The sequence below is a fragment of the Haliotis asinina genome, chromosome 2, assembly GCF_037392515.1.
Source record: "Haliotis asinina isolate JCU_RB_2024 chromosome 2, JCU_Hal_asi_v2, whole genome shotgun sequence".
NCBI classification, from domain to species: Eukaryota; Metazoa; Mollusca; class Gastropoda; order Lepetellida; family Haliotidae; genus Haliotis; species Haliotis asinina.
The window spans coordinates 41,900,933-41,925,289 of NC_090281.1; the positions used below are offsets into that span (position 1 = coordinate 41,900,933).

General features: G+C 41.7%; 2 protein-coding genes across 2 annotated transcripts in view; one reads left to right on the forward strand and one right to left on the reverse strand.

Annotated features, from left to right (window-relative positions):
- Nucleotides 1-24,357, forward strand: part of LOC137273720 (cubilin-like) — a 493,514-nt gene that overhangs the window by 157,330 nt on the left and 311,827 nt on the right. The window lies entirely within an intron of this gene.
- LOC137272531 (uncharacterized) lies at nt 13,313-19,900 on the reverse strand. The gene is made up of 13 exons (XM_067804919.1): nt 19,612-19,900; nt 19,302-19,450; nt 18,865-18,954; nt 18,398-18,554; nt 18,034-18,076; nt 17,704-17,862; nt 17,427-17,482; nt 16,870-17,007; nt 16,480-16,651; nt 14,681-14,788; nt 13,971-14,186; nt 13,507-13,720; nt 13,313-13,382 (listed from the first exon to the last, which is right to left on the reverse strand). Exons 1-13 carry the CDS (start codon nt 19,797-19,799, stop codon nt 13,345-13,347), a joined length of 1,728 nt encoding a protein of 575 aa, XP_067661020.1. The 5' UTR covers nt 19,800-19,900; the 3' UTR covers nt 13,313-13,344.

Genomic DNA, 24,357 nt, shown 5'->3' on the forward strand with positions numbered 1-24,357 from the left:
GAGTGGTGCTTGGACACAGGGAAACAGTTTCCAATACCGGTTTCGAATGCCATCAGGCCCTGGAGCTGTATTAGATTTGGACTTCTTTATAACAGTCTTCAGGCAATCTGGTGAGATGTAACAGACAAATGACATAGTTACTTTCTCATGCATTGCATGGTCATAATCACTGACCCATGGTGCCTCCAGGTTACAGTCGCCGGGTACAGACCACAACTGTTTCCAGAACCTTTCACTGGTAGCCATGGGAGGCCGTTTATCATGCTCATCAACACCACTTGTCTTGAGTTGCCTGTAAAATTGCTTTTCATTATTTCTAAATAGTTTATTTTGCTTGATAAATTTGTTTCTCTTTTCCCATTTTTTCTTTCTTTCAGTCCAAATTTTCATTTTTGCCTTAAGGGAATCGACAATTTGGAGAAGTACCTTTTCTTTTGTTGTCTTGTCCTGTAATTTTATTTTTCGCCAAATTGCCTTTCGTCGTTTAGACATGGGATTCCCTGATGATCTTAATTTCAGGCACAGCTCTATCCAGGAAATATATTTCCTAGTTTCTGTTAATTTGACTTGAAACCGGTTTTTTCTTGGTTTATTGATTTTAGTATTAGAAGACTTTTCTTTGGAAACTGTGTGAAGTTCCTCCAAGGTTCGAGCGGCAGCATAGACACAACAATTTACTTCATGTAATGAACAGTCCGCAGGAAGTTTTGAAGAGATAATTTCATTTAGTAAATCAATTTCATTTTTGGGAAAAGACACGTTTAGTTGTTTAATTGGCCTCCGTTTCTCTAAAGGTAAATCACAAATTTCCTCATAAATAGATGTAAACAAAATGTACACAGAATTTTCGGTAAGGTCTGCAACTGAAGAAGAATAAGAGTGAGGGTCCAAAATTTCGGGGCCAATTGGCTCTTTCTCGGAAGAGTTTCCACCAGGAAGAGGAAGAGGTTGACGCGGACGTCCATCAGAAGTTTGGGGTCTGCTGCCACTTGAGCATTTTGCTCTTGCAAAGGTTCCTGACGGGCACCAGTTGTTTGGTGAAGTGGCTCACGGGGCATAAGATGTTTTAGCCGCCGGAGTTGATCTCGGAGATTTTACTCCGTCAGGTAAGCATACATGGGCATGGCATTGTCCCAATGCAGCTTCAGCGACTTGCCGTTAATTCGTGGATTTTCAGGCCATCCTGTCGCTGTCGCACACTCTAGTAGTGTGGATTTGAGATGTTTTGACCAAGATATTCTTGGTCGGGTTCTGTGCCTTCCCCTGGGGCAAGTCCCATCTCCAGTATGGTTTGTGGCATTACCGGAGGAAGGCTGACTGGGCTGCGGAAGTGAAAGATTGAATTCTTCTTGTCTTGCTGTAGCCCAGTAAGAAAACCAGCTTCGGGGGGTCAGCCCTAACTGGGTGATGTACGTTCAGTTCAGGGAATAAAATTCCCCTATCTAGGCCCACCACGGAGAGGCGTACATCATCAGGCCCTTATGTATTATGTGATGCACGTCAAGACTCACGATGAAAGCAAGGAATTCCACAGCTATTTTAAGCGTGCCAAGGTTGTTGGACACAATCTGAAATTTGAAGTTGATTTTGTTGATGGTGATGTACTGCTGGACGGTACAGTGATGGGAGTAAACCAGGTGAAGTCCTTCACCAAGTCTGCCCAGAGTCGGTCCTTTGTGGAGAAGCTGTCTGAGAAGCCATTGCATCGTGTGTATATGCAGTGTGTGGAACAGAACAGCAATCCAACTGATTCCTTCGCCTGGATGAAGTCGGCTGGTCTCAAATGTGAAACTGAGGGCTTCCTTTTTGCTGCTCAGGACCAGTCACTTCCCACTCGCAATCGCCAGAATGTGATTCTTAAAGAAAATATCAATATGAAATGTCGTCTTTGCAATCAATTTACAGAGACTGTCCAACACCTTGTTAGTGGATGCCCTTCCTTGGCACAAACAGCATATCTCAAAAGACATGATGGCATGGCTCGCTGCTTTTATTATCGTATCGTATTATTATATTATTATTTTTTTTTTTTACAAATTAGAATGAAAATGCAGCAGAGAGGGTTCGGGTGATCCTGGCACAGTCAGGCTGGTCAAACTCATCATCAGCTCAGGGCCCTCGCCCCCTCCACACGCAGCCCAGACAGCGAATGGGACTTCTCCCAGGAAACACTGCCTAGTCGAACCCACCAAGAACTTTCCGGAGAATATGGAGGCTCCCCAACACTGCAGCCTTCTGCATTACCCAGATTGTCAGAAGGGCTGTGCTCCCGGTGGAGAACCCGGGCACTCTCCTCATCTGCGCCAAGAGATCAGGAGGTACCAAACCAAGGGCACCGAGAACAATGGGGAGCCTGACGACAGTGTACTTGGGATGCGAGACATTTCAAAGGCGAGGTCCGCATATTTATCATGCTTTTCCTGAATCTTGCCAATCACATTGCTGTCAAAAGGGACAGAAAATTCAATGATATAAATAATTTCATTGGCTTTATCAAAAAGGACAAGATCAGGTTTGTTGGCTGGAATTCGTCTCAGGCTGTATATTGGCCTATTCCAGAGAAGTTTGTAGCTGTCATTTTCCAGGACGCCCTGGACATGCTCAGGGTCGTACCATGGATGGACCTCGGAGTCAAAGCCACAGGCATGGCGGAGACAATAATAAAAGCAGCGAGCCATGCCATCATGTCTTTTAAGATATGCTGTTTGTGCCAAGGAAGGGCATCCACTAACAAGGTGTTGGACAGTCTCTGTAAATTGATTGCAAAGACGACATTTCATATTGATATTTTCTTTAAGAATCACATTCTGGCGATTGCGAGTGGGAAGTGACTGGTCCTGAGCAGCAAAAAGGAAGCCCTCAGGTTCACATTTGAGACCAGCCGACTTCATCCAGGCGAAGGAGTCGCTTGGATTGCTGTTATTATTATTATTTTTTACAGATTAGAATGAAAATGCAGCAGAGAGGGTTCGGGTGATCCTGGCACAGTCAGGCTGGTCAAGCTCATCATCAGCTCAGGGCCCTCGCCCCCTCTACACGCAGCCCAGACAGCGAATGGGACTTCTCCCAGGAAACACTGCCTAGTCGAACCCACCAAGAACTTTCCGGAGAATATGGAGGCTCCCCAACACTGCAGCCTTCTGCATTACCCAGATTGTCAGAAGGGCTGTGCTCCCGGTGGAGAACCCGGGCACTCTCCTCATCTGCGCCAAGAGATCAGGAGGTACCAAACCAAGGGCACCGAGAACAATGGGGAGCCTGACGACAGTGTACTTGGGATGCAAGCGAGACATTTCAAAGGCGAGGTCCGCATATTTATCATGCTTTTCCTGAATCTTGCCAATCACATTGCTGTCAAAAGGGACAGAAAATTCAATGATATAAATAATTTCATTGGCTTTATCAAAAAGGACAAGATCAGGTTTGTTGGCTGGAATTCGTCTCAGGCTGTATATTGGCCTATTCCAGAGAAGTTTGTAGCTGTCATTTTCCAGGACGCCCTGGACATGCTCAGGGTCGTACCATGGATGGACCTCGGAGTCAAAGCCACAGGCATGGCGGAGACGATAATAAAAGCAGCGAGCCATGCCATCATGTCTTTTAAGATATGCTGTTTGTGCCAAGGAAGGGCATCCACTAACAAGGTGTTGGACAGTCTCTGTAAATTGATTGCAAAGACGACATTTCATATTGATATTTTCTTTAAGAATCACATTCTGGCGATTGCGAGTGGGAAGTGACTGGTCCTGAGCAGCAAAAAGGAAGCCCTCAGTTTCACATTTGAGACCAGCCGACTTCATCCAGGCGAAGGAGTCGGTTGGATTGCTGTTCTGTTCCACACACTGCATATACACACGATGCAATGGCTTCTCAGACAGCTTCTCAGACAGCTTCTCCACAAAGGACCGACTCTGGGCAGACTTGGTGAAAGACTTCACCTGGTTTACTCCCATCACTGTACCGTCCAGCAGTACATCGCCATCAACAAAATCAACTTCAAATTTCAAATTGTGTCCAACAACCTTGGCACGCTTAAAGTAGCTGTGGAATTCGTTGCTTTCATCATGAATCTTGACGTGCATCACCAGAGAATCATCTGACAAATAAATATGTGCAAAAGTACACAATAAAATTCTGTCATGAAGAGCTTCCACATTAATCAAACCCCGACCTCCCGAATTGATTGGCATATATAAACGATTAAGAAAGGATCGAGGGTGGTGTGCTCTGTTATCTGACATGATCCTTCTGGTCAGGCGGTCAAGACCCTGGATGTCTTGTTTTGTCCAATCAACTACTCCAAAGGAGTAGGAGAGGACTGGCACAGCAAAAGTATTGGTGGCTTTGACTTTGTTTCGAGCATTTAACTCGGAGCTCCAGATTTTCTTTAAACGAGATTTATACTCGGCCCGAAGTTTATCTTGAATCTGGGCATTCTGGAGCTTGTCTCGAACTTGCATTCCAAGATAGGTGTAGGCCTGATCTTCCACAAGATGCTCAATAACTCCTCCCCCTTGTAAGTTGGCCGATCCATCATTAGTTACCTTGCCACGTTTCAAATGAAGAGTATTACATTTATCGAGTCCAAATGTCATGCCTATATCATTAGAGAAGGACTCGACAAGGAGAACCTGTTCTTTCAAATTGGTCTCTCCCTTGGCAAGGAGCTCGATGTCATCCATGTACAGGAGATGAGTGAGAGGTGTTGGGGATCTGTGCTGAGGAGGTCCGGGATGATAACCCTCCTCCCTATTGAGCAGAAAACACAAAGGATTTAGAGACAGACAAAAAAGCAAAGGACTAAAGGAGTCCCCCTGGAAAATTCCCCTTCTGATTGGAATAGATTCCGAAGTCTGCACCTGCCCTTGTGAGTACATCTCAAGTTGAGTCGACCAGCAACTCATTAAAGACTTGAGTAAATCAAGTAGTCGCTCAGGGAGGTCAATACACTGAAGAGACTTCCGAATCCATTCGTGAGGGACAGAGTCGTATGCCTTTTTGTAGTCTATCCAGCACATGGAGAGGTTGCGGTGGTATGTTTTAGCCTCTTCCAAAACACGTGATAGGGCGGAAGTTCTTGGGATCAGTCAAGTCTCCCTTTTTGGGGAGGAGTATTGTACGACCTTTGCAGAACCATGGAGGAACATCACCTGTGTCCACAAGAAAATTGAAACTGAAATAATGGTGCTTGGACACAGGGAAACAGTTTCCAATACCGGTTTCGAATGCCATCAGGCCCTGGAGCTGTATTAGATTTGGACTTCTTTATAACAGTCTTCAGGCAATCTGGTGAGATGTAACAGACAAACGACCTAGTTAATTTCTCATGCATTGCATGGCCATAATCATCGACCCATGGCGCCTCCAGGTTACAGTCGCCGGGTACAGACCACAACTGTTTCCAGAACCTTTCACTGGTAGCCATGGGAGGCCGTTTATCATGCTCATCAACACCACTTGTCTTGAGTTGCCTGTAAAATTGCTTTTCATTATTTCTAAATAGTTTATTTTGCTTGATAAATTTGTTTCTCTTTTCCCATTTTTTCTTTCTTTCAGTCCAAATTTTTATTTTTGCCTTAAGGGAATCGACAATTTGGAGAAGTACCTTTTCTTTTGTTGTTTTGTACTGTAATTTTAATTTTCTCCAAATTGTCGTTTAGACATGGGATTCCCTGATGATCTTAATTTCAGGCACAACTCTATCCAGGAAATATATTTCCTAGTTTCTGTTAATTTTTCTTGAAACCGGTTTTTTCTTGGTTTGTTGTTCTTAGTATTGGGAGATTTTTCTTTGGAAACTGTGTGAAGTTCCTCCAAAGTTCGAGCGGCAGCATAGACACAACAATTTACTTCATGTAATGAACAGTCCGCGGGGAGTGTTAGAGAGATAATTTCATTTAGTAAATCAATTTCCTTTTTGGGAAAAGACACGTTTAGTTGTTTCACTGGCCTCCGTTTCTCTAAAGGTAAATCACAAATTTCCTCATAAATAGATGTAAACAAAGTGTACACAGGATTTTCGGTAAGGTCTGCAACTGAAGAAGAGGAAGAGTGAGGGTCCAAAATTTCGGGGCCAATTGGCTCTTTCTGAGAAGAGTTTCCATCAGGAAGAGGAAAGAGGTTGACACGGACGTCCATCAGAAGTTTGGGGTCTGCTGCCACTTGAGCATTTTGCTCTTGCAAAGGTTCCTGACGGGCACCAGTTGTGGGTTGAACTGGCTCACGGGGCATTAGATGTTTAAGCCGCCGGAGTTGATCTCGGAGATTTTGCTCCGTCAGGTAAGCATACATGGGCATGGCATTGTCCCAATGTAGCTTAAGCGAATTGCCATTGATACGTGGATTATCGGGCCATCCAGTCGCCATCGCACACTCAAGTAGTGTGGATTTTAGATGTTTTGACCAAGATATTCTTGGTCGGATTCTGTGCCTTCCCCTGGGGCAAGTCCCATCTCCAGTAAGGTTGGTTTGACTACCGGATTGGTTGAACCGGGCCCATTTAACCACCCGTCTAGGTGCAGTTAGACACAGGGCCGCAGCCCACGGCAAACGGGTTAGTTGACCAAATATTTCCCCGGGTTCACAACGGGGGTGAACGGCTCTCAGAGTTACTTAGCACCCACCACAAGGAGGTGGCCGTTTAGTGGTGACGTATCTAATATGAAGATATTTATACACACCTGGCGTAGCTGGTTAGGTATAATACCTGATTTCAGGACATTTACACACACCTGGCGTGATACGTTAGGTAGTTAGTAAAGTCATTCCTTTGTAAAGTAAGAGGGGGGAGGAGAGGTGGCCTAACAGCATGCCAGTTCAGTATGTTGCCCAAACCAAATGATATCATATACAATAAGTACATTTATTTTTAGGGTCTGGTCATTTATAAGAGTGTGTTGAATACTTGTTATATACATTTGATGAGAAGCATGACATATGTGTTTTAAACTAAATAGACTTGATATAAGATGTCCCTTTGCTGTTGGCACCCGTGGCGAGCCACCTCCTCGTGGTGGGTGCTGGGTAACTCTAAGAGCTCGCCGACACCCCTGTTGTGGACCCGGGGGGATATTTGGTCCACCAACCCGTTTGCCGTGGGTTGCGGCCCTGTGTGGAGGGGATCCTGGTGGTTGAGGGCAGTGGGTTCTTGGAACCGTGTTCCTACTGCTCAACACACCACTTTGGCCCTGACTTCACCTAGACGGGAGGTAGAATGGGCCCGATTCTATCAATCCGCTGGTCATGTCAAGCCCTGTTTTGGACATACCATGTTTTGAGTCTAATATCCTATTCTTTTATGTTTGGGCTTCACATTTGTTAAAAATATTAACAGTTTTTGCCTAGAGTCCTACGTCAGAAGGCGGTGGCTCATGGGCCAATCTGGTTAATGTCAACCTCCGAATTCTGTAGGTCTCCAAATTTCTGTTATATGCAGAACCAGCTGGGCAGTCACTTTGGTAGACAAATATAGCTATTCGTGTTACATTTGCTGGAGTATAGCAGACTTGTAGCCCTGATGATGCAGACTGGATTCCTCTGCAACATCGTCCTTTGTTGACACTCGATGGCGGGTGGGGAGCAAGTTTGCCGAATATGATTCTCTCACCATGTTTCTAAACCAACTGTATGGTTCGTCGAAGAACAAACGCCGTCATGTTGATTCTGTGTCATCTGATGAGGAACTTACACCTGAAGTTAATGATTACTGGCCGAGATTTATTGTCATTTCATCTTCCGATGGTAATCCGCTCAAGTTGAATCCGTTTGCCATATCCTTGGGCATCAAAGGTGCCTGTGGAGAAGTGAAAAACGTCACTCGACTTCGCTCTAGGTCACTTCTTGTGGAATGTATACGGAGACAACAGTCCGTCAATCTGCTTGGATTAAAGCATTTTGTAAATGTCCCGGTTGTTGTCTCAGTACACAATACACTTAATTGCTGCCGTGGAATAATTCGAGATCGTGCTCGTTGTCTTTCTAATATGAGCGAGGAGGAGCTTCTGGTCGAATTCAAAAACCAAGGAGTCATTGCTGTTAAGAGATTTACAAGGAAACAAAATGGCACTGTGATAAATACAAACACTTATCTTTTCACGTTTGCCCTGCCAACTATCCCAAAATCAATAAAAGCCGGATACTTCAACATCGAAGTTGATGTTTATGTTCCAAATCCTCTCCGGTGTTACCATTGCCAAAAATTTGGTCATGGTGCCAGAACTTGTACTCGCACTCAGATATGTTCTCGCTACGGTGGTACTCATGCCTATTCTGATTGCAACAATGAAATAAAGTGTGCAAACTGTGATGGTGAGCATTTGGCCTCGTCCAGGTGCTGTCCCAAATTCGTGTATCACTCAAAAATTATGAAAGTGAAATGCACAAATAATCTTTCTTATTCTGAAGCCAAAAAGTTGGTGCCAGATACGTTTTCAGTTCCAAGTACATTATCCTTTTCAGCTGTAGCATCTTCTCCTGCCCCTATGTAAAATGTTACTACAGTGGCTACGTCGTGCCAGACTGACATTTCATGGATTCATGATAAACAAATATCTGTAAGTGAAAGTATTCTCTCAAGTCAAACGACAAATACTTCGGCCTCTCAAACCGAAAGCCCACCATTGAAGATCACAGAGCCAGAATCTCCAGAACTTTCTGACACTGAGAACAATGTTCTTCATCAAACAAGGAAAGAAAAAAAGCACAAGAAAAAAAAAGACGAAGGTGCCTCAACAATTGGAGGCGCCACCTTCTTCGCAACCACCTGTAGAGGTTCAAAATTCTTTTGAACCGCTGGAAATGGAGGTTACTACTCCGTTTCAAACCAAAAGGAATATTCTTCCTTCACGTTCTCGTTCACCCATTAACCCACCATGAGTGTAAGTCACATTACACAGTGGAATTGTAGGGGACTTCAGAATAATTTCAATGATCTGCAGTTATTAATTCAAGATTACAAACCATCGGTAATTTGTTTACAAGAAACTTTCCTTAAGACAACAGATAAATTTGATTTACGGCTTTACAATTCATATCATCACTATTCTCCCGCGGGAGATAAAGCTACTGGTGGATCGTCAGTACTAGTGCGACAGGGTGTGATTCACAGTCCTGTTCCTCTAGCTACGCCCCTTCAAGCTGTTGCAGTCCGAGTTACATTAAACATAGTGTTTACTCTTTGTTCTTTGTATATACCGCCGTCCTATTCACTTCATCAGTCTGAACTGCAGGCTCTGTATGACCAGCCCTAAGCCATGTGTTATCATGGGTGATTTAAATGGTCATAACCCAATTTGGGGTTCTCATGATACAAATACCAAGGGCAAAGTACTTGAAGAGTTTTTCTTGAATAATGACTTGTGCATTTTTAATGATGGTTCTCACACGCATTTACATCCTGCCACTGGCACGTATTCGTGCCTTGATTTATCACTAGTTGATGCTAATTTGCTTACAGAATTCGAATGGTCAGTCCACGATGACCTCTGTGAAAGTGATCATTTTCCTACCATTCTAAAAATCTGTGACACCATCTGACGTTCCCCCGTTGTCACGATGGAATTTTACTAAAGCTAACTGGGCTTTGTTTGAAACTCTTTGCCTTAACAAACTGCAACCTGTTCAGTTTTTAGATGTTCCCGATGCCATAAATGTTTTCTCAGAAAAACTTCACAAAATAGCAGATGAGTATATCCCGAAGTCCTCTACACATCCTCACATCCGTAAGCCATGGTTCAACGGTGCTTGCAAGCAAGCTAGGAAGGCGCGTAAAAAGGCAGAACAATACTTTCGCCGCCATCCAATGGTTCATAATTTGAATAAATTCAAAATTCCAAATGCTAAAGCACACGGCGTACATTTAAACAAAATAAAAGTCCGTCTTGGCAAAATTATGTCTCCAAGATAAATTCACGAACCCCCAATGTCTAAAGTATGGAACATGATACAGAAAATTAAAGGTAAGGGTACTAAATCAAGCATACACCATCTAAAACATGGAGATCAGTTGTTAACTGATCAATCGGATATTGCTAATAAACTGGATGAAACACTTGCAAAGCATTCTTCCTCATCAAACTATACAGCCCAATTTAAAAAATACCAAAAACAGAAGGAAAAGAAAACTATTAATTTTCATTCAGATAACGGGGAAGAGTACAATGAAATCTTCTCTATTTCTGAGTTCCACACTGCATTTGAACAAGCTCATGATACTGCTTCAGGAAGTGACAATATCCATTATCAACTCCTGAAACATTTACCAGAACCGTGTTTAGAAACATTATTAAGTATCTTTGATGACATTTGGACCTCTGGTAACTTCCCTTCATCCTGGCGTGATGCGATAATTGTACCCATACCTAAGCCGGGACGTGATCATACTGATCCTTCAAATTATAGACCTATTTCTCTGACTAGCTGCGTTTGCAAAACCATGGAACGCATGGTCAATAATAGATTAACTTGGTACCTGAAATCCAATAACTTACTCACCAATATTCAATGTGGTTTCCGTAAAAATCGCAGTACCATTGACCATTTAGTGCGACTGGAGTCATTCGTGAAGAATGCCATAGTAAACAAAAACAGCATGCAGTGTCAATCTTTTTCCATTTAGAAAAAGCATATGACACTACATGGAAACACGGTGTCTTAAGAGATCTACATGATTTTGGATTACGAGGCCGTTTGCCTCAATTTATATCCGCATTTTTAAACGACAGGCAATTTCAAGTCCGAGTAGGTTCTACCATTTCGGATTATTACATTCAACATCAGGGTGTGCCACAAGGCAACATTTTGTCTGTTACTTTATTTAGCATCAAGATCAATAGTTTAGCAAAGGTTTTAAATGCTTCAATTGCTGGATCACTTTTCGTGGATGATTTTAACATTTCTTGTCGCGGTAGAAATATGCATACCACTGAACGGCAACTGCAGTTGTGCTTAAACAAAATAAATAAGTGGTGTCTTGAAAACGGCTTTAAATTTTCCAAGTCGAAAACTAATTGTATCCATTTCTGTAGGAAATACAAACCACATAAGGATCCAGAACTGTTTTTAAATGGCGCTCCTATCAAAGTTGTTAAGGAGGCCAAGTTTTTAGGTCTGATTTTCGACTCTCATCTAACCTTTCTTCCACATATCAAATCCCTAAAGACTAAATGCCTGAAGGCACTCGATTTATTGAAAATCGTTTCTAATACAAAATGGGGAGGTGATCAAACTACCCTCCTACACTTATATAGATCACTTGTTCGTTCCAAACTTGATTATGGCTCAATTATATATGGAGCAGCCTGCAAGAGCAACTTAAAACTATTAGATTCAGTCCATCATCAAGGTCTAAGACTTTGTCTTGGCTCCTTTGGAACTTCACCTGTTGACAGCCTGTGCATCGAGGCTGATGAACCATCTCTTGAGCAGCGCCGTATAAAATTAGCTTTACAGTATATAACAAAACTATATTCAAACGAGTCAAACCCTGCATATAACTGTGTTTTCAATCCTGTGTATGAGGATTTATACAATAAGAAATCTTGTCTTGTTCCGCCTCTAGGACATAGAATTAAACCATTTCTCTCTTCGGCCGGCATTGAGCTGGAACACATAGCTCCCTCCCGTCTTCTTTCTTCTCCTCCTTGGCAGTTGGTTAGGCCACAAGTGGACCTAACATTAACCACATTTAAAAAATCAGAAACTAATGAATTACAATATAAACAAGAATATCATCAATTAAGACTTCAATATAGCAATTATAAATCCTTATTTACAGATGGGTCCAAGGACGGTGGCAAGGTGGCTTGTGCCACTGTCATTGGATCCAGAACAATATCTTCTAGGTTACCGAATAGCAGTTCCATATTTACAGCTGAAGCTAATGCCATATTAACAGCTCTTAAATATATTCAAAGACACCCTAAACATAAGTTGTATGTAATCTATTCCGACTCTCTTTCTTGCCTTCAGGCTATTAAAAAATTGTCTTGTAAACATCCACTTTTAATTGAAATTATTGAATTGTATAATGATCTTGCAACTGGCCAATACGATTTCGTCTTTTGTTGGTTACCCAGCAACGTAGGCATTTCTGGGAACACGATCTTGCTGCCATGGCAGCACTCAACAAATCTGTGACACCACTTCTTATTCCATACACTGACTATAAAGCTACCATTAGTTCTTATATCCGTTACCTGATGCAGACGAAGTGGGACACCCAAGTGGGCATTAAAAAATTACATGCAATAAGACCTTATATTGGTTATACCTACTTGGGTTGTCAGTCCAGGTTTGAAGAGGTCATCTTGCGACGATGTCGTATTGGCCATACGAGATATACTCATGAATACTTATTGAAAGGTGAGGATCCTCCGTTCTGCATCCCTTGTGATGAAATAATCACGGTCAAGCATGCTTGACTGTGTTGAATATTCCATCACAAGGGATAACTATTTTAAATCAAGAACTATGAAGGATCCTTTTAACAATAACAGTGGTCATTTAATTATTGCATTTTTAAAAGAATTAGATATGTTAAATGAGTTGTAGATAGATAAATATTTTATGATTGGAATTTTTAATTAGTAACTAAGATTGTTAGTTGCTGTATCCTCGAGGGGGGTTAAAGTACTGTAAAATTATTGTCCTCCTGAGAGGTTACGTAAGTCCACAAACGTTCAAAGTAAATTCAAACACTCCGCTATTTTAGTCGTAGTATATGTGTTCTTTTAAATGTATGGCTATATGTGCCTAAATTGCTAACGACGGAGGGGATGGTGTAAATCCAGCTGGGGTCCATGTAGGTAGCAAAAGTAATGTAAGTCCCCATGGTCCCTAGTATGGTGATCTACCTTCAGTTGTTGGCAATCCATAGCCCTTTTTTATGTTGTATTGTTCACTATAGTTAAACTGTTTTAGATTTAATTACTAGTCTTAAATGGATATCTGTGATATTTACTAGTGTGTTTACTGTTCGTTGTCAACAGGGTTTTATTTTCTTATATTCATTCATTCTACAATATCAGTATTACTTGTTCTCGTCACGATATGGCTGCAAGAGTGCCGATGTGACGTTAAATATTAACTCACTCACTCACCCTTTGCTGTTAATTTAGACACTGTCACCATACTTATTGATGTCTGCATGCAGACTTAACACTAAACCACGCTCAATGATCGTGTTATTCATACGCAAGACATTTGTCAAAGCATTTTGCATTTCCGATGAGATTGAAAGGATTCCTAGATATGTGAATATTTCATGAGATGATATTAGTTAAGTAAAATCATATTATTTGAAAACAAATCACCATATCATCCAAAAACGATTTATTCACGTCAAACCTATCCAACTAGTATGTTGTTCACTTGCGGGTTGTTGCCTGTAAGAGAAAGGATGTCAAGTCATGTGACTAGTTTATCACCTTAACACTTTTTAAAAGCTGAATCGGTTCATACATTGTTAATTTCTTTTCATCAAATTACATTGTCTGGTAAGTCCCCCACCTGATCCCGACAAACTAATGGTCAAATCCACATCGTTGTCACCCAGAGTGAAGTGTTCAGTTTTGATGACGTTTCCGTTGTGTTTGACCTGTACCGTGTAACCGCCCTTGAATCCTCTCACCCGGAGGTTTTGCCCCTCCCTGACTGGGTGGGACTCGTTGGTCCTCCACTCTCCCATGATCAGCTGTCTCACCCTCCGCCCTGCAGCGTTCGGCTTAACAGAAATGTGATCACTAAAGACTCAATAAGCTAGAAAAATCTAACATTGTGAAAACGTGGGAGCCATAATCTTCAAAGACAGGAACAGCATTTTCATTGATGCAGAGACAAATACATACTGAGACCAGGAAAAATGAAGAAGCTTTGTCTGCCGTGTGTAAATGTCTCCCAGTTTTAAAACTCTAACAGTATTGACATTGTAGTAAAGAAGAGGGGGTTTCAGATTCAGTTTTATGTTATCTCACCGTGACGTTTTGTCCATTAGCTAGAGCAGCGTTGGGTCGCCAATGTCTGCCATCCCAGTATCCCCAGAACATTACCCCTTCCACAGAAGGATGACTGAAGTACAGTCGCAGCAGCGACTCATACTTATCAGCTTTTGTGTTTTCGTTCCAGTCATCAATGTCCAGCTCTGTGATCCACATCTTCAAGCCTACACGGGCAACCTCGTCCAGACGATGCTTGCAAAACAAACTGACAAATAAATACAAGGGAAAACAAGTAAGGGAACACCACTTCATGACAGTGTTCCTGTATCCATTCTGAGATTTCCTCTAACAGCGCTATTCGAAGCTGGTGATGAAAATTGGAAAACATTACTGGAACGCTTGCATTTCCCTGTGTTCTTTAAAAATACTACGTTGTCACGACTAATTTATAGATGAAAATACACATTTTAAAAATTCAACTAAAAAGAACCTACTAATATCCAGTAAATTGAAATTGGATTTTAATTATCTACAGACCTAATGTTTTGCGTGGCTGACATCGCGTGAATGAAGATATAATTTCAATTCAAAATATCAATGTAACAACAGAAAGTTCGGCACAAAGTTGGTTACAGAGCGTTTGTTGGGTAACCTCCAACTGGTTACACAACACCTATTTCAAATAACCAAGATTATCTCAGAGAGCTAGTCAGAATCACGTGTGTAACAGATAAAGTTCATCATACCTTTACAAGGTCATAATCGATTAGCTGTCCGTTAAAGTGGGACTGGATACCGAGTCGCTTCAGTGGAGCACCTTTTCCAAGTACGTACTGCGCTTCATCTTCAAATGCCTACAAAAAGTCCCTAACATTATTTAACATTTTTTCCAATTTTAATTTTGACACTGTAACTGTTGGTTTGTCCATGTGGATAGACATAAATTGACACAGGTTGTATGTAAGTACTTGGTTGTGGTTGTGAGAGCATTTCACAATTCATGGAAGGATTTAGATGTATCCTGAACCATGTGACCAACGCTCTAAATAATAGTAATTGCCACCTGAGGAAATCATGTACCTGTATTTGTGGACGTAAAGTGTAACACTGTACTTACAACAGTTGCTTCATACTGACTGACGGCGTTATAGCACTGTACTTACAACAGTTGCTTCATCCTGACTGACGGCGTTATAGCACTGTACTTACAACAGTTGCTTCATCCTGACTGACGGCGTTATAGCTCTGTACTTATAACAGTTGCTTCATCCTGACTGACGGCGTTATAGCACTGTACTTACAACAGTTGCTTCATCCTGACTGACGACGTTATAGCTCTGTACGTATAACAGTTGCTTCATCCTGAGTGACGGCGTTATAGCACTGTACTTGCAACAGTTGCTTCATCCTGAGTGACGGCGTTATAGCACTGTACTTGCAACAGTTGCTTCATACTGACTGACGGCGTTATAGCACTGTACTTGCAACAGTTGCTTCATCCTGACTGACGGCGTTATAGCACTGTACTTGCAACAGTTGCTTCATCCTGACTGACGGCGTTATAGCACTGTACTTACAACAGTTGCTTCATACTGACTGACGGCGTTATAGCACTGTACTTGCAACAGTTGCTTCATCCTGACTGACGACGTTATAGCTCTGTACGTATAACAGTTGCTTCATCCTGACTGACGGCGTTATAGCACTGTACTTACAACAGTTGCTTCATCCTGACTGACGACGTTATAGCTCTGTACGTATAACAGTTGCTTCATACTGACTGACGGCGTTATAGCACTGTACTTGCAACAGTTGCTTCATCCTGACTGACGACGTTATAGCTCTGTACGTATAACAGTTGCTTCATCCTGACTGACGGCGTTATAGCTCTGTACTTATAACAGTTGCTTCATCCTGACTGACGACGTTATAGCAGTGTACTTATAACAGTTGCTTCATACTGACCGACGGCGTTATAGCACTGTACTTACAACAGTTGCTTCATCCTGACTGACGGCGTTATAGCACTGTACTTATAACAGTTGCTTCATACTGACCGACGGCGTTATAGCACTGTACTTACAACAGTTGCTTCATACTGACTGACGGCGTTATAGCACTGTACTTATAACAGTTGCTTCATACTGACTGACGGCGTTATAGCACTCTACTTACAACAGTTGCTTCATCCTGACTGACAGTGTTACAGCACTGTACTTACAACAGTTGCTTCATCCTGACTGACGACGTTATAGCTCTGTACCTATAACAGTTGCTTCATCCTGACTGACAGTGTTACAGCACTGTCATTATGACACTGTTGTGACAACAGTTGCGTCATCCTGACTGACGACGTTATAAACTCTGTACGTACAACGGTTGCATCACTTTGACGACGTTGTGACTCTGTACTTACAACGGTTGCATCACTTTGACGACGTTGTGACTCTGTACGTACAACGGTTGCATCACTTTGGCTAACGACAGTGTGACACTTGCAATAGCTGCATCAATTTGACTGACGACGTTGTGACACTGCACTTACAACAGTTCCATCACTTTGACTGACGACGTTGTAATCATTAAGAAACAGAAGAGAATTAGGGTCCGCCTTGTGGGCTTCATTAAACATCCAAATGGTGATATCGGGATCATGGAGTTGTTGAGCATAAAAATCCCCATGGACGTTCTCATTGTTGACATCCCAGTGAGGAAGCCTGCAACATTCAGTCAGACACACATATGCACAGTTCCTTATGGACACATCCACATGTTGTGTAAGAGAAACATGTACACAGTCGGTCAGACGCAGAGGAAACAGTACCAATTTAAGTCTTTTACTGTATTGATGGAAACAAAACTAGAGAAGCAAGAAATAGTTGGTAGTAATGAATAAGCTTTGGGGAGCTGGTATGGTATTGAATGCTACACTCACTTTCCCTTGAAATGACCAACGCTGTCCGTTATCCTCTTTACCATTGCTTGCTTGAGAGCTGAGGCAGACAGCTGTTTCTGCCAGTTTGGTACCCATTGTGCAACCGCCCAGAAAATATTATGTCCTCTCACCGTGATGCTGAAATTGTAGCTTGTAGGTCAAACGTGACATGTGGTATATTGGGGATTTCACCTTTTCAGTTAAGTACTGATTCTGGATTTAGTCCACTTTTGGATTCAGTCCACTCCGGGATTCGAACCGCCTCTCCCAGAGTCAGACACCTAATCGCCAGCACACAAAGTGATGGAATAGTTCACAGTGATATTAACTAGCAGATGCCGAGAACTTTATTAACAAATCCAGTAGCACTTTTCCTATGAACATCATTTACATGATGAAGATTTTGTGCTAAGGCCTTGCAATGGACATATTCTGGAAGGTGTAAACTCTGAAGATTTATTATCCCACTGTATTTCACTAATTTGTGCACACAAAGGAGTTAATTATTATTAGTGGCTTCAAAGTGAAGTGAGTATTGATGTGTTCCTTTTGTTTACCCCTTTGACCGCAGAGTGTCAACAGCTTTCTCTGGGAGTGCTACATTATCCTGCCCCTGAAACAGTATGCAAAGAAAACATGTTATCATGCGACAAGAATATGTTAAGGTGAATTATCAACCTATATAACGGTTGTGAAGAATATAGTTCCAAACTATGTCCGCAAAACAATGAAAATAACTGAAATTTGTCATTGTGATCCAACTGGATATACCACTCATCATGATGCGTACATCAATCATCCGTGATGGTCCATCTTTGAGACACTGAGACTGACCTGGCTTGGTTCCATGGAGTACCACTTCAGAGCATTCTCCAGAACAGCCCACTCGAAATTGTCATAGAAGTAGTCCTGATATTTCTTGTGTTGGGTGTCTGTGATGTCGTTGGCATCCACGGCAGAGCCCCAGCCGAACTGGCTGCTTGTTTGGTGGACCTGGGTATTAAGATGTCAATGAAGCTGAGAGGCAGTCGACATTAAGTAGGACAATAAACAAGCGAAGAGTCGTGATGGCTGTGCTGTATTTAAGGTTAAACTCGCTTTAGTTACTTGTGGTGTATTTTAATGAATGATGAAAGAGAGCCGAAATCCTTTAATGTGTCTTACCTCTACTGTGAGACCAGACGGGTTCACGTTGTTATTCGTTACTCTGATTACATGGAACAAACATGCTTACATGTTACAAGTAAACTTCTACAAGTGAACCATACTTACACACAAGCAAATTCTGGATGGACAAATGAAAGATCACATGTCGACGTTATATCCATCTAAACAAACCTAAAGATAATATTTTCTCTTTGATTAATGCTTATTTCAGTAACCGGATGTTCTTGTCTTAAATAAAGAAGAGTAAGTTTAGAATGAAACGTCCTTCTAAAGCATAGCTGTTGAAAAAGGAAGATGTTTTACTGTTTATTCAGAAAACATGTGTGATAGGTACTTGGTGGAGTTATCATAATCCACGTACTTGATGTAAATATTATTCTTCCTAAGTGTATCTATTCTAGCACTGGTGTCGGACTTAAGGTCAGCAATGTGGGGGATCTCCTCCACGCTGGCGGTATCAAGCAAGTAGTTGACTTGGGGTTCTGCGATCTGGAAGTACAGCCGCACCTCCTGGACGTCTACAGGAAATACCACCGACTATAAACCATCCGAGGTAAGAATCCAGACCCACATAACTACATTTTGAAACTAAAACGTACGATCGAGTGAGTACATAAAATGGCTTATTCAGATAGCGTCTTACTCACATCACAGAGTGTCAGCGGTACGTGAAGTAATAGCTTTGTAGATGATCTTGCTATTGTATTTTTGCGTTCTTTATTAAAACTTTCACAATTACCTAACTGAAATACCAACATACAATGTTAACGGATGGAGATCAAACCGTATGATATACAACTACAGGAAATATAACATACGAATACATACCATTAGGCATATGGTAGTCACCTCCAACAATGTGCCAAGAACCGGGTCTCAGATGTGGGGTTGTTCCAATTTGTTCGTACTTGGAATTACCTGAATAGCGCAAATAAACACTTCAAACCGTGAACAAGCAAATCCACTAGACAAAGAAAGCCAAGTAAAACTGCTGTTAATCCAAATATGATTCTTTAGGCCTTATACTATAATGACACAATATTAGATTTCATTAATTAACGCCATAAATATATACATGAGATGACACATGGTTTTAAGATCACACACTGCAGTTTGAAAAGACTACAAATATGAAGATTTCGTTCTTTATTCCACACTACAGTTTGGGGATTTCCTGCTAGAACAATATAGCTAAATGTGGTAAATATGGCACTAGTCTGTGATACTAAGAACGCACTGGTTGTTGCACATTTGGCATCACCTACCATTGCTTCCCTTGATCTCCAGCAATGTTTCCATGCTGTGATACACCTTACCCTGGGCTAGGTTCAGAATCTTTACGTAGGCCCTGAAGGAATATTTGTGGTCACCTTGAGGCTTAAAGGACTGGGTTACGGCGCCCCAGTTTTGCTTTCTGCAAAAAAGAACTCGATCACCTCACTGCATTGTCGTTTTTAAGGCTTACTTTGTCCACTGCAGGCTAGCAGAGGATGGGGTAGACATGCATACCTGTCGAAACGTTACTGTCTCACCACAGGTAGGTTTACACAAAATCAAGAGCTGATTACTCTATACCTGTTTGTCACCTTGACACTGTGAGATCCGGTGTGTTTGTCTGTACTGGGGACGGCATCACATTGCAGACACCACCACCCACCATCACTTCCGTCCCCTCCGTAGCTAATTGTACCGTCAAAGTCAGCATCTTTGAGGAGTTCAACCGAGAACACGGTTGGCAACAGCGCGACCAACAACACCAGCATTGTCAGTCAGTATCGTACAGCAGAAGTGCTTTCAAGGTTCCCCCTGAGTAAGTAACAGCTGTTATATGTAATACATTGTTGATAAGGAAATATAACAACTCAAACCAGAACGCATGGTTTCAAGGATTATTGCCATGATGATAAAAACCGCAGAGATAGCATGTACTAATAAGGAACGTGTGATGCAATTTATATAGAGTACCAAGCACTACAAACAATATTTTACAACATTTATATTACACGTAAAAGGTATGTAAAACACTTGCTCGTGACGAATAAAATCCAATGCAATCGCCCTCACATTGCTCAAGGGTACACTCACCCCTCTTCGAAATGTCACATGACTTCGAGAATCACAAATCTATGCCTGAATGAAATAGATATTACACTGCTTATTTTAACCGATATATGTGTTATCTTTGAATATTTCACCCATCCATGATTTTCTCGCCCTTCCCTTTGACTTCAAATCCTCGATTGTACGGCGTGTTGTCGTTCGTCTGTTTACACAAAGGGACGTGACTTGCGTTTCAGGCACCCGTGAACAGCCACCTCCTCGTGGTGGGTGCTGGGTGACGCCAAGAGCTGTTCAAAGCCGCGTGTGGACCCGGGTCAACTAGGTCCATAGCACCCCATTGCGGGTCGCAAGGACCGACCGAATTGGGCAACCTGTTTGCCGTGGGTTGCGTCCCGTGTCGGTGGAGGATGGTAGTCTGGTGGTTGAGGGCAGTAGGAGCCTGAACCACATTCCTGTTGCTCAACACACCACTTTGGTCCTTACTTCATCTAGACGGGTGGAAGAATCGACCCGATTCTATCAATCGGCTGGTCACGCCAAGCCCTGTGTATGGACTTGTACGTCACTGCACAAATTTAATTTGGAAATGTTTTACTTTTGGACTTGGCACATTTGTTCATATCAAATGTCAATGATATGCAATATGATGTTTTGCTCTTTGCCTAAAGTCTTATGCCAGAAGGCAGTGGCTCATTGGCCAGTCTGGTGGATTAGCTCTTCTGCTGGAGTATATCGTCCGAGTATCCTTGGTGCTGCAAGTTGGAGACTCACTTGTTTTTAGCATTGTCCTTGTGGGTGGGGAGCTCGAATATTGAACCTTAAAACACTAACCATGGCTTACGTAACCTCTATCACCAAGAAAAAAAGTCCTCTTGACACGGATCCTGATGTTAATGAACAAAGACCGGCCATATCTATTGATTATTGGCCACGTTTTATAGTACTTGAGACTGTTGACAAGACTCCTTTGAAGCTGAACCATTTTGCTGTTTCAGAAGGCATACAAGGCATAGCGGGAGATGTTAAAAACGTTAGACGTTTGCGTACAGGTTCTCTTCTTACTGAAAGTAGTAAGAGACAACAGGCAAACAACCTCCTGTCAACTAAATCTTTTGTCGGCATTCCCGTATCAGTCTCTGCCCACCGAACGCTTAACACCAGCAAAGGCACAGTGAGAGACCGAGACCGCCTTTTTGTTGATATTGCCTCAGAGATGAAGGACCAAGGTGTGTTGTATGTAAAACGTTTCACTACCGGGAAACAGAATGAGATCAAACAAACAAACACTTACTTGTTTTCTTTCTTTCTCTACTCCGACTGCTCCTAAATCGATAAAGGCTGGTTACTGTCATATCAAAGTGGAAACATATATTCCGAATCCACTGACATGTTTCAAGTATGGGCATGGCGTAAATACTTGCACATTGTCTGTTTTGTGTGCTCACTGTGGTGAGAAGACACACACAACAGAGGATTGTGACAGCAGTTATAAGAAATGCACTAACTGTTCAGGAGACTATTCCTCTTTTTCAAAAGAGTGTCCAATATGGATGGAGCAGATGGAGATAAACAAACTGAAATTCACCCACAATATTAGTTTTTCTGAAGCAAAACAGCTTGTCCAGAGATCTGAATTAACAGAAACATATGATTCAAAACCTAAGACATCATCTGAAGCAACCAGATCAACTTCAGGCTGTCAAACAGATTTGACGTGGGTGAACACCGATTCCCCACAAACTTTAGCACATGCAATATCTACCCAAACTGCTGAGCCACTTCATGGCACGTCTCAAAGTCAATTAGAGCCAGATCGTGATCATAATGTGTCATCTCAGTCTACCACAAGGTCTCAATTGTTGTGTAACGTACAATAAATCACTAAAGGCAAAGGTAAACATAAGCCGGATTCTTCCCCAAAACAAAGTGGCAGAGCCCCGAAAGGGTCCGAAAATAGGATTAAACTTTACAACAAATATGGATCACTTTAGGACAAGGACGTATCCGAAAATGTCCATTTTAGGGCACACAGCTTGTCGCCCACCAAAAAGGTACGGGGTAGATCCCCAATAAATAAAGATAGTTTACTCCCACAATATCGAACAGTGGAATTGCAAAGGACTAAGGCATAATTATAATGAGTTACAGTTATTAATCCAGGATTGTACACCGTCAGCATTCTGTCTGCAGGAGACCTATTTAAAGCAGACACACAATCCTTTTGAGCTACGTCATTTCAATGCTTATCATTGTTTCTCACTTCCGGATGACAGAGCCAGTGGAGGATCTTCAATCCTAGTCAAAAAGGATGTTATCAATGAATTATTTTAGTAACTAAGATTGTTAGTGGCTTTATCCTCGAAGGGGGTTGAAGTACCGTAAAATTATTGTTCTCCTGAGAGGATACGTAAGTCCCAAAACAGTTGAAGTCAGATTTAATCGTCCACTTTTTTAGCCGTAGAATATGTGTCATTTTAAATTGTGGCTAATCGTGCATACAGTCACCAGCAGCTGAGGGGATGGTGTAAATCTAGCTAGGGACCACGCAGGTAGCAGAGGTACTGTAATTCCCCATAGTCCCTAGTATGATGATCTGCCTTCTGTTGTTGGCGATCTCTGGCCTGTTTTTGATATTGTGCTGTCCAAATAGTGATATTATTATTTTTTAAGTTTCCATGCTAGTTTCAATACCGGGGAGCCTATATAGAGAGGGGAGGTGAAACTCCTCGAAAAACCGCTGAACGTATGTCTCGTTTTGTCACGTGACCAGTGGAGACAATATGGCGGCAGCTTAGTATTTAAGATTGAGCTCGGTTCATTTTCAACAGCTGATTACATTCGCTGAGTGTTGTGACAACTCGGAACCTACACGTAGAAGGTAAGTCATGTGTTCTGTTACTTCAGTTCTAGTCACATATTTGTAATTAGTGTCAGTATAAGAAAATATGTTTGTAGTAAAGTTTCAAGTCGGCATCTTGTAACTCTCTGGCTTCAATTATCGAAGATAGACTGAGTTTCGTCAATAACAGCTTCTTTCACACATTCCTTTATGTTTTAGCAGGGAAATATACCTTTAGTTGAGAGGTGTCTGCAAGCAATAGTGATAGTTTTGTGACTTAAAAACATGTTGGGGTTTAATTGGGGTGTGTGAAAAATGTGGCAGATCGCCGATCTGATCTGATGCGCCACTGAAATACTACACGCCGTTGTTTGAAGTGTGTCTAGATATTGCTCAACACCGTCTTTCACATACACCTTTAATTTTTATGAGGGGAATTTACCATCAGGCGAAAGGTGTTTGCAGGTAATAGTGATAGTTTCATAATCTAAAATAAATTGTTAGGACGTACTTGAGGTGTGTGAAACATATGCCATCTCACCGATCTGATCCGATCCGCCATTGAAATATTCCACGGCGTTGTTTGAGTGCTTTTGTTTCAGCTTCAAAAACTTCATTCACATACACCTTTAATTTCCATTAGGGGAACATACCATCTAGTGAAAGGTGTTTGGGGGTAATAGTGCTAATTTTATAATTTAAAAAAATCGGTAGGGTGTTTTTGAGGTGTTGAAAAATGTGCCATCTCGCGGTTCTGTTCTGATCCGCCATTGAAATAGTATAACTTTGAGTGTTTCTAGTTATTGCTCCAAACCCTCTTTCACATGCACCTTAAATATCTATGAGGGGAATATACTATGACCCGAAAAATGTTTGCAGGTAATGTTTATAATTTGATAATCTAAACATATTGTTAGGATGTATTTGAGGTGTGTGAAAAACGTGTCATCTCGCTGATCTGTTCTGATCCGCCATTGAAATACTACACAGCATTTTTTTAGTGTTTCTAGTTATTGCTCAAAAAACTTCTTTCACACACACCTTTAATTTCTGTTAGGGAAACGTTCCATCTGGTGAGAGGTGTTTGGAAGTAATAGTGATGATTTTATGAATTAAAAAAATAATTGGAAGGGTGTATACATTCACAAGTATTTCATGTGTGTGAAAAATATGACATATCGTTGATCTGATCTGATCACTCATTACTACAAGCCAATGTTTGAATGTGTTTAGTCGTCCTAAAATTCATTTCTTTCAAATACACCTCTAAGTATTGAGGGGAATATTCTATCTGGTGAAAGTGTGAGGTATGACATATCTGATCTGCTCTAATCTGCCATGGATGCCTTTGATGCTTGAATGTTTTAGTTCTGAAACTATTGTTGATATTTGAGAAAACTGCAAAGGACGTTTTAACGCTT